The sequence below is a fragment of the Camellia sinensis genome, chromosome 2 (assembly GCF_055761805.1).
Source record: "Camellia sinensis isolate YWXY chromosome 2, ASM5576180v1, whole genome shotgun sequence".
Classification (NCBI taxonomy): Eukaryota; Viridiplantae; Streptophyta; class Magnoliopsida; order Ericales; family Theaceae; genus Camellia; species Camellia sinensis.
In genome coordinates this window covers 117,684,703-117,696,543 of record NC_138962.1, presented here as the reverse complement: position 1 = coordinate 117,696,543, position 11,841 = coordinate 117,684,703, and the positions used below count along the sequence as shown (strand labels likewise).

Below are 11,841 nucleotides of genomic sequence, written 5' to 3'. Positions count from 1 at the left end.
TTTTGTAGACACATTTATTGACTAATGCATATGTGTACTTGGTTTTAGTGGCTCTAGATTATACATCCCAGACAAGACACATGAGTGGAGATGATTGGAAAGAGGAACTCCACGGAAAGGTATTATCTAGTAATATTATCAACATTTGCTCTCTCTAAATCCTCTCTCTAAACCGTCACTTCCTCTTGGGCCTCACCGCTAGCTGGTTGCCGCCAGTGGCCCTGGTAGTCGGCTGACTCTATCTCAATGTGTTGTGTTATTACCCTTCAATAAGTTAGAATCCTTCTCAGTATTCGCCCTTTTTTCCTCTCTTCTTGGCTAGTTTCCCCAGATCTAGTTATGATAATTTTAGAGAATACCAAGATTAGGGAATGATTGTGATATCATCCTCTTTTTATATTAATGAAGATTAATAATTACAAGGGAGACCTAAGACATAGAATAATTACATTCGAATAACAAACCAACTAATAATATGCTATTTTAACACTCTCTCTCAAGCTGGTGCGAAGATGTCTCTCATGCCCAGCTTGCTGTGAATGTTATGCAATGGCTTACTCCCAACTCCCTTGGTGAGGATGTCAGCGAGTTGTTCACCAGACTGCACAAATGGAGTACATGTTGTGCCATTAGCGAGTTTTTCCTTAATGAAGTGGCGATCAATCTCAATATGCTTTGTCCTGTTATGTTGAAACGGATTGGGAGCAATGTTGATGGCGGCCTTATTATCACAGTATAACCGCACGGAGTCCGTCTGATCAATACGTAGATCACTCAACAATAACTTGATCCATAAGAGCTCACACCCTCCTTGTGCCATAGCTCTAAACTCAGCTTCTGCACTTGACCTGGCAACCACATTCTGTTTCTTACTCCTCTAAGTAACTAGGTTGCCTCCAACAACGGTGCAATACCCTAACGTCGATCTCCTATCAGTTACTAATCCAGCCCAGTCAGCATCTGTATAGGCTTCCACACGAGGATGATCATGCTTTGAAAAATAAAGACTCTTACCAGGAGCAGATTTCAAGTACCTCAAAATTCTTGTAACAGCCTTGAAGTGAATCTGATGAGGAGCATGCACAAACTAGCTAACCACACTGACATCAACAACAATATCAGGACGAGAGTGAGATGGGTAGATGAGCTTACCCACTAATCGCTGATAGCTCCCCCTATCAATAGCTACGCCTCCTTCATCATCCCCCAGTTTCTGATTGGGTTCTAGTGGAATGTCACAGGCTTTGAAACCAAGCATCCCAGTTTCCTTCAACAGGTCAAGCACATACTTCTTCTGTGAGATAAATATCGCATAGTTGGAGCAAGCAACTTAAATTCCCAGAAAATACTTCAAACTCCCAAAGTCTTTGATTTCAAACTCGCTAAATATTTCTTCAACAAAGGAATTTCCTCACTATCATCACCTGCAAGAACTATGTCATTCACATAAACAATGAGCGCTGTAGTCTTACCATGTGATGAACGTTTCACAACCAAGGTGTGATCTGCCTGATTCTGTTTGAAACCATATTTAAGTATAGCTTGACTGACTCTCTCAAACCAAGCCTTGGAGACTGTTTGAGATCATTTAATGACTTCCGAAGCCGGCATACGTTACCCTTTGTCTGATGATCCTCAAAACCAGGAAGAATATCCATATATACCTCTTCTTCTAGGTTACCATGGAGAAAGGCATTCTTTACATCAAACTAATGAAGTGGCCAATCTAGATTAGCTGCTAGAGAGAAGTACTTTGACTGAATTTATCTTAGCCACAAGTGCAAAGGTCTCCTGATAGTCAACGTCATATCTCTAAGTGAACCCTTTTGCCACAAGTCGAGCCTTGTAACGCTCAATAGAACCATCTGCTTTGTGTTTCACAGTATGCACCCATTTGCATCTCACAGGTTGTTTGCCCTTGGGTAACTCAGTCAATTCCCAAGTGCAATTCTTCCTAAGTGCTTTCATTTCCTCAATCATAGCAAGTTTCCACTCAAAGGTAGCAAGAGCATCCTGAAAATGGTTAGGAATGCTAACAGAAGAAATATTTGACACAAAAGCTCTATATGAGGCCAACAAATGAGAGTGGGACACAAAATTTGAGATAGGATGTTGAGTACAAGATCTCACTCTTTCTCTTGGCAATAGGAACATCAAGATCAATAGGAGTATCGAGATCAATGGACTCAAGAGATCCAAAGTTACCTGGACTCTCATCAGAAGCAGGAGATGGCAGTGGGGAGCAGAAATGGTCTCCTATATCCAGTTACCTTTCTGTCTGTCTTTATCCCTAACATAAACTTGCCCTTCCCTATCCTTGATGACATTGGGTTCTGTAGTCTCAGTAAGAGGTGGTGGTGTAAGAACAACTAGTTCCACCATTGGAATCACAGGCATCATTTCACACCAAGGCTCCTCCTGAAGGGAGGACTGTGACACCGGAGAGGACAAAAAATAGGACTAGGACTCAAAGAAGGAGACATCCATGGACACAAACCACTTACGAGGAGGGTGATAACACTTATAGCCCTTTTGAGTAGGAGACTACCAAAGGAAAACACATTTGATGGAGCGAGGGTCCAACTTGCCACGAGTAAGAGAGTGATTGTGGATAAAACAGACACAATCAAATATTTTGGGAGGAATAAAAAACAAGGACTCGGAACCTAGAAGGATTTTAAGGAGAGCTTGTTTTTGCAAGACCTGGGTAGGAAGACGATTAATAAGGTGGGTAACAGTGAGAACATCGTCGCTCTAATAGGACCGAGGCATACTCATAGAAAAACACATGCACCGAGCCATGTCAAGAAGATGACAATTCTTGCGTTCCGCCACGGTGCCACCCCATTTTGTTGAGGGGTATTGGTGCAAGAGGTCTGATGGATAATGCCATGAGCAGAAAAATATTGCTCTAACCCAAAATCTATGTATTCGCCCCCATTATTAGAACGGAAGATTTTGACAGTGGCCCCAAACTGAGTTCAAATCATCTTATGAAAGCGAGAAACACAGAGAAAACCTCACTCGTCTTTCAGGAGATACACCCAAGTAGTACGAGAAAAATCATCAATAAATGTAACAAACCATCGATGAGCTTTTACAGACATAACACGAGATGTACCCTAAACATCGGAATGTATTAATGAAAAATGAGCTAAACTTTTATTAAAATTGGGAGCAAAAGAGGCTCTGTGTTGTTTTTCAAGTTAACAAAACTCACAAAGAAATTCAGACACATTATTATTTGCAAAAACAGATGGAAATAAATGCTTCAGTAAATAAAAAGAAGGATGTTCAAGACGCCGATGCCATAACCATAAATCATCTTTGGTAATAGGACTCGTGGTGGAAGAATGAGTAAGCATGTCCGGTTGAGATCATTTTCTGCACTACCACTGCCAATCGTCCTTCTCGTGACAAGGTCCTGAAAAAGACAATGATCAGGAAAAAAAGTCACGCTACAATTCAAATCCTTTGTAATACGACTCAAGGATAATAGGTTAACAGAAAAATTGAGAACATGGAGAATAGAAAAGAGAGGTATGGTAGGAGGGACATGGACTAAACCTTTCCCAGAAATGGAAGAAACAATACTATTTGCAATCCTAACTTTGCCTTGACCTAAAGAGGGCTTATAGGTAGAGAAAAGGTTAGAGGATCCAGACATATGATCTAAGGCACTAGAATCAATAATCTAGGACAAAGACTTTTGAGAAAGGAAAACACGAGGAGAAGAGACTAAGTTACCTGAGCAGGAAAACGACGAGGAAGATGTATTGAGAGTAGTAGAAGACCGGCGGTCCAACAAGTGAGGCAAAATATCCTTAAGCTCATGAGTAGTCATGCCAGAGAGACCATCAGAAGCCTGGCAAACAGAAGCGGAAGTAGAATCAAGTGTATCAACGGCACTAGATTGATGAGCTCGTGGATGAGAGTCACGCCCTCTAGACTGGCCTGACCAAACTCCTCTAGAACCGGACTGATGACCTTGACCCCTGGATAGAGTCCTATGAAGCTTTCAACACGTCTCGCGAGTATGCTGAGGCTTGCAATAGTAATCACAGAATACAGACTTCTTGGCGGCAGATGGAGAAATGGGAGTTAGGCTGAGGCCATCTCAAGGGGTAGATAGTAAGGCTGAACGGTCAGTAGAGACCGGTGACATCATAGCAGACCGGCGACTCTCCTCATTCTGTACATAGGCGAATGCCTCCTGAAGTGAAGAAAGAGTGTCTATACCCAGAACCCGACTTCGAACATGGTCATACTCCACATTGAGACCGGCCAGAAACTTGAAGACCCTTTCCTGTGCAATGAACTTGTACCCGACTGAATTAGCAGTGCAAACAGGCTTATAGCCCTGCAGGTGATCAAGGCGTTTCCAGTTGTTGGTGAGGAAGGTGAAGTACTGAAGAACAGTTTGCTCCCCCTGAACAGAACTCTCAATAGAGCTGCACAACTCAAATGCCTGTGAGAAATTTCGTTTGCGGGAATAGATGGCAGCCACAGTATTCCAAATATTCCGGGCAGTCCCCATAGACAAGTAACCCTCACCAATTTCTGGTACCATAGAAGGAATAAGCCAACCCATAATCAAAGAGTTGGTAATCTCCCATTGGTCATAACCTAGGTTAGTGGTGCGGGGTGGTTGTATCCTGCCATCAACATGCCCTATCTTCCCTCTGCTCTTCAAAAAAATAGTCAAACTCTGCGACCACGCTAGATAGTTCTGACCATCAAATGGAGAGGTGGTGATTTAAGACTAGGGTTGGGGTTATCAGTCATAGTAGTAGGTAGAATGGAACTCTCACTCCTAGGTGTCTGAGAAGCAGTGGACACACGGGTGGAATCTGCCATGGATATTGTGTTACCAAACCATTAACAAAATTAGTGCCAATCACAAACCCGAAGATGGTGGTGGAAGGAAAGACACAACTACTACTATGAAAGCATAAAGAATTAAGAACTCATGGAGAGATTTTTTTTTTTTTTTTTTTTTAAACTAAAAAACAAGAAACGAAGAAACATAAGACAGAAACTAGTGTTTAAAGAAAAAGAAAGACCAGAGGTTGTCGCATGAAACAGATAGACCAAAGTGAGACGATCAGATAGACGATACTACAAGCTGTTACATGAAGCTAGAAAAGGCATAGGGTTGTTGGTTGGGGTAGAGAGACTGTCCGTGGCAATTGGCCAGGCGAGGCAAGCCTTCAGCAGTGGTCGACTAGGCTAGGAGGCCTATCAGCAAAGACCAACAAGAGACCAGAATGCCTACGGTGAGGATTTCGACCAACCCAGGTGAGTTTCGAACCCTAGACAAACATCAATCCACCGCGAAACAACCTGGGTCCTTCTCGGCTTGAGCCGAAACCCCTCTAGATGGAATCGGCTTGAGCTAGCTGCGTGGGTTGTCTCTGGTTGATGGCTAGTGGCTTAGGTGGGTAACAGGAATTGTATGGGTAGATGGGTTTAGGTTTTAGGATTGGGCTCTGATACCATGATAATTTTAGAGAATGCCAAGATTAGAGAATGATTGTGATATCATCCTCTTTTTATATTAATGAAGATCAATAATTACAAGGGAGGCCTAAGGCATAGAATAATTACAATCGAATATTAACCCAACTAATAATATGCTATTTTAACAGTTATCGGCCTCGGGTGTTTGTGGTGTTCGGCCATGGATAGTGTTCATGTTCAGCTATGGATGGGTGGTGTTTTTGCCTTCGGAGTCTACCAGCTTTAGGTGTTGCCTGGGTCTATGTTAAACGGACTTGGCACTTTGGGGTGAAGTACTCGTGTCAACACGACATGACATGACACGGGTGCGGGTGTGGGGTCTATGTCGGATTTGCCTCTTCTCTCTCGGACACAACTAATTAGAAAGGAAGAAGAAGGTTGAGATACTTACATTGATGTATGGGTTCAAGATCTTGATTTGTGGCTTTGAATCTTCTTCTCTGTCTCGATCTCCTTTTCTTTCTCTATTTTCTTTTCTCTCTCTATCACAATCTCCTTCTTTCCCTTGATATTTCTCTCGATCGTTCTGTGTGTGTGTGAGAGAGAAGAGAGGAGAAGAGAGAGACTGCATCTCATGTTGTTGTGCGTGTGAGAGAGAAGTGAAGAGAAGGTTTGATTGGCTGTTGCTTGTTTGTATCAAACCCTAATGGGCTGGACCAAATAAATAAATAAAAAGTTTGGGCCTATTGGCTAGTTAATATTACAAACCCTAATGGGCTAGACCCAAAAAAATAAATAAAAAGCTTGGGCCTATTGGCTGGTTTGTATCATAATAAACCATGATGGGTTGGATCCAAATAAATAAATAAAATATTTGGGCCTATTTATAAACTCTATTCAACAATAACATGGATCCTATTATAAAAAAAATTGTTGGGTCAACTTTTTTTTAACTCATCTTCATATAATAAATATATTTAAAAAATAACTATTTAATTCATCTTTATATAACAAACATATTTTAAAATATCTATTTAACGTATCTTGGTACTCGTATCCACATTTGGATCCATATCCACGTATCTTCAATTTTTAGTTTTGAAGTACTCAACCCCCAAATACGCACCCACACCCGCACCCGATACCTGCACCTGATACCCACGCCCGATACCCACACCCAAGTCCGTGTAACATAGGTCTGCTGTTAGATGGGTGGTCATTGTAAACATCCATGGCGGGGTCTTTTCGGGTGGTTTTCGGCTATGGATTGACGGGGTTTGGCCATGGGAGGTGTTCAGCCATGGTAGATTTTTGGCCATGGTTGGGTGGTGTTCGTGTTCGACCATGGATGGGTGGTGCTTGGCCATGGGTGTTTCTTGGGGTTTCACTGGGTGCTTCTTGGGTGTTTCGGCCGTGGGAGGTTTCGGCTAGGGTGTTTCTTAGATGTTTTGGCCATGGCCATATGAGGTGATTGGCCATGGGAGCGTTTCTTGGGGCCCTTTTCTGGTGGTGTTCAGCCATGGGAGGTGATCGACGTTCCTCTTCTGGACTTAGCGAAGGAGGAGCTATAGCGGAGGTGGAGCAGCAGGAATAGGAGGTGTGTGTGGAGGTGGGTGACAAGTAATGGTGTGGGGATCTGAAGTTTGTAGGGGATTCAAAGTATTATGGTGTAGTGTAGTTAAGATCTTAACATTTTTATTTTATTTTTTTTAAATTATAAAATTCGTGAGGCCAAGGGGTTGGTTGCATAGATGCGAGCAACAATAGTAGGCGTAGTTTGTACTTTCCAAATCTCTCTCAGTGCATTTCATTTCTTGTACCTTTAATTTCATATTTTTAATTTAATTTTCACTTTGTTGATAAAAAAATATATTATCTACCATTGTATTGAATTCACTTTCGACAGACATTGTGTCATCATTTTTGTATATTTTCATTATGTGAATGATATCCATATATATATAAATATATTGGTAGGTATGTATTTTATTACCAAGAAAGAGAATATTACAATAAAACTCAATGCTTCTCCCATAGGGTAGCACATCCCTTGTAAGAGGGATGACCAGGTGACATGCCTAGCCTAAAACTTCTCTTACACTAGAGGGACTAAGCAAAACAAGCATGCCAAAGCCATTTGATGCTGTAACTTGAATACGTTGTGGTTAGTTTTCATGATCATTTGAATGATTACTCCCCCTATCTCATATTTTTTGTCCTCCATAATAATCCAACTTTCAAGGGGACAAACATTTTAAGTATGAACATTATAAACTATTAATTTCCATAACTATCCCTCTATTTCACACTATTGGCTGCGTTCACACATATAAAAAAATGAAAAAAAAAAAGGAACCAAAAAAAAAAAAAGAATGAAAAAGAAGTATAATATTATAAATTACAGGATTTAAGTAAGATTTGGAGAGAATAAAGTAGAATATATTGAGAGAGATAGAGTGCTCGATGTGAGACAAAAGAGAGGAGTGTAGCTTAGAGTTCTCTACCTCCTACAATCATATTTATGTTAAAATGCTCAAAGTACAAAAGTAACACATAACATTACATTCCGTTTTGTCTCAAGTTGGTACATATATATCTCATGCCCAACTTACACACAATGTAGTGAAAAACCTTACTACTAAGCCCTTTAGTGAACATATCAGCTAACGGGTCTTTCAGTAAAGCTTGTTTTTTAAAACTAAATCAAATCCTAAATATAATAGGACTCAAACAAGGCAAGTGGACTATATTTTAGTGCAATTTGGAAAACATAGTGTCCTGATTTGATTCTACATACAATGTACTTAAACCTGAGAGTGTAATGAAGCAGTCAACTTCTTTGATTCCTGACGGAATATGAGAAATCTCTTGTTTAATATTCAACCAAAGAATGTACAGAAATATATAGGAAAAAACTAATGTATATAAGTAAACTCTCCTAAGACCTAATCCCTATAAATCAGGGATATTAACATTCGAATTATAGGACATATACACAGCTGTAAGACACATTTTTCCTGTCTACTTAGCTGTCAAATCTTCACAGCCTGTTCGTACCCTAATTACCGATTCTAACACTTCCCCTCAAGCTAGTGAGTGGATATTCTCCATTCCTCGCTTGCTAACAATAGATTGAAATGCAGAACCATTCAATCCTTTAGTTAACACATCTGCAAGTTGACCCTCGGTTGACACAAATGGGGTACAAATCAGTCCACTTTCCAACTTCTTTGTAAAATGCCTGACAACTTCCACATGCTTGGTGCGTTCATGTTGCATAGGATTATGTGCAATATTAATTGCTAACTTCTTGTCACAATATACCTTCATTGGTCCTTTCCACGCAATCTTGAAGTCTTCCGAAATTATTTTCAGACTTAGAAGCTCACAAACTCCCACTGCATAGCTTTGAACTCAGTTTCTGTGGTTAACCTTGGAACTGCATTTTTGTTTCTTGCTTTTCCACGTTACAAGGTTGCCTCCAAGGAGTGTGCAATAGCCTGAAGTCGATCTTCTATCATCAACTGATCCGGCAGAATCAGCATCTGTGTATGCTTCCAATATTAATTCAATGCCTCTTCTAAATAATACTCCCTCAGCTGGAGTACCTTTTAAGTACTGTCGAATTCGATGTGCTGCTTGAAGATGTACTTCTTTTGGGTTGTGCATAAATCGACTCACTACTCCTACAGCATAGGCTATGTCTAGTCTGGTATGAGAAAGATAGATTAGTTTGCCAACTAATCTCTGATAGGATTCTCTATGCACCACCGCATTTTCGGGAGCTTCACAGAGCTTGTGATTCTGTTCAATGGGTGTCTCCATTGGTTTACACCCTAGTTTCCCAGTCTCATTTAATAAATCCAGTACATACTTCTGTTGATATATAAAGATCCCATGTCGAGAGTGAGCCACTTCAATGTGGGGGAAGTATTTTAACCTGCCGAGTTCTTTAACCTTAAACTCTTGCAATAAACACTTTTTCAATGCCTCCATTCCTTGCAAGTCATCTCTTGTTTCTATTATATCATCCACATAGACAAATAGAGCTATAACTCTCCCTGAAGCAAAATGTTTGACAAACAATGTGTGATCATTCTGACTTTGTTTGTAACCCGAAGCTTTCATTACTCTAGCAAACCTGCCGAACCAAGTCCTGGGAGACTGTTTTAAGCCATAAAGTGCCTTTTTTAACTTACACACCTTATGTTTTTCTGACTCGTATCCTGGAGGAACCTCCATATAGATTTCTTCATCAAGATCACCATGTGAAAAGGCATTCTTTACGTCAAATTGCTCCAAACTCCAACCACGATAAGCTACTAAAGATAATAGAATTCTTACAGTATTCATTTTTGCAACAGAAGCAAATGTTTCAAGATAATCTATACCATAGTTTTGAGTATACCCCTTGGCTACTAACCTCGCCTTATACCATTCAAGTGATCCGTCTACACATTTTCCCATCTACTTAGCTGTCAAATCTTCACAGCCTATTCATACCATAATTACCGATTCTAACAATTCCAATTCTTTAGCTTCAACACCCAAACACTCAGCCTAGTCTACCAAACCCATTACAACCCATCTCAATTATACAATCTCTGTTTTGTCATACAGAATTGGCTACCTAATCTAAATCTTATAACAATAACAATAACCAGTAATGCGCTGTTCATCAGTTTTGATTAACCTGAAGTCACTTTATGGATTTTTGTGCATTGAGTTTCCATTTCTATGCATGATTAAAAGTCAAAAGTGTTCACCAAGTGAAGAGTTGATGCTTATAATATTAACTGTGTTCACGTTTTCTTTACAGATTAAAACTATGAAGGATTTATATTTACCTGAACTGAAAGAACTGTACGAAAAGATTTCCATAAAATTACACCAGGTACTTTAACATTATTGCCTCTGTAGTTCACTGTCTTCCCAACCAAGTACAGATATGTCATACTTCTTTCTCATTTCTGACAACTCTGATTGTTGATCATATTTAACTTTGAAAAACATTTCTCTCTATGTTATTCAGATTGATACTATTCCACAACACCCAAAGAGGGCTGATTATGAGAAGCTTAAATTAACTAAGAGTTTCTGGAATAAAGCCTTTGTTTTCCTACACATACCCAAAGCTGAGATCTCACCAGATGTGAAAAGAAAGTTGGGTGGGTATGAGAAATTGATAAATAATCTTCTCCAACTACATAGATCCCCAAGGTCCATTTCCTCATTGCGGCAAGAACAATTTCCCACCCATGATGTGCAATCCTTGCAGCAGCCTTTGCAGCCACAATTTCAAAATGCTAAACTGCAGTCAAATGGAAACCTAACTAATCCCCATTTGCAATCAATGAACTCACATCACAATGAAACAGCTATGGAAAAGAACAATGTGACAAGCTTGACAAATGCTTCAACAATTTCATCTGAGGTACCAACTTCACAGCAGAACATGATCAATTTACAACAGCTTCGTACCAATTCTAATTCAGAACAAGCAAATTTGGTTAGTTTATTGTTAAAAAATCCTGCTGAAAGCTCACAAAGTTGCAGCTCATTGTCACAAAGTGGAGGTAATATGCCAGGGAAGAAAATTAATCACCTTGAAATGAATTCTAGTATGCTTCAGAACAAGTGTCTCAAACAACTTAATGAGCCACAAATGATAAAGGCTCAGCAGGCAAAGCAACAGTTTCAACAACGACAAATGACAAAGCAATTAATGCAAAAGAAAGAGCACATAGAGCTTCAGCACCACCAGCAGCCTGCAATGTTACTGGCACAACAGAGTCCACAGCTTTATCAGATGAATGAAGTAAACAGCATGAAAGTGAGACGAGGAATGGGTGTTAAAGCAGGGAATTGTCTGCAACACCATTCTGTAGGCAAGCTCTCAGTGAATAACCCTTGTTTCGTGAAGCCTGAAGCTCTCTCCCCTATGTCGTTACCTCAACTCCTTCAGACAGCATCCCCTCAAATTCCACAACATTGTTCCCCACTAAGTGACCAGAAAATTTTGCAAACATCTTTTAGAAATTCTGGGAATCGTTTGCAGTCTTCAAATTCAATGTCCGTTGCTCCTCCTTCAACTTCGTTGGGTCCATTACCCATTAAAGGAGATTCCAATAGACTTACTTTTGTTGTTTCCCCAATCACAAATTCTGCAAATAATGAACCAAAAGAAACATCTGATGCACTAGCTCTGGACACAACCTTTGTGATTTCCACTCCTGGGCTTTCACCCTCACTCTTGCTTGCAGAGAGTGATCTGGATCAAAATCATAATCATGTTTCAACAACAGAATTTTGTGAGCCAAGTGTTACTGGGGAGCCTATTCAGCAATTAATCAAAGTGGTTAGTCTAAACTGTTGTGAGTT

General features: G+C 40.1%; 1 protein-coding gene across 1 annotated transcript in view; it reads left to right on the top strand.

Annotated features, from left to right (window-relative positions):
- The window catches only part of LOC114263499 (mediator of RNA polymerase II transcription subunit 15a), a 45,058-nt gene that overhangs the window by 24,660 nt on the left and 8,557 nt on the right, over nucleotides 1–11,841 (top strand). Inside the window, exons 6-8 of the mRNA XM_028204035.2 lie at nucleotides 49–119; nucleotides 10,280–10,354; nucleotides 10,493–11,818. Coding sequence (XP_028059836.2) covers nucleotides 49–119; nucleotides 10,280–10,354; nucleotides 10,493–11,818 — 1,472 coding nt within the window. The remainder of the gene's footprint in view (nucleotides 1–48; nucleotides 120–10,279; nucleotides 10,355–10,492; nucleotides 11,819–11,841) is intronic.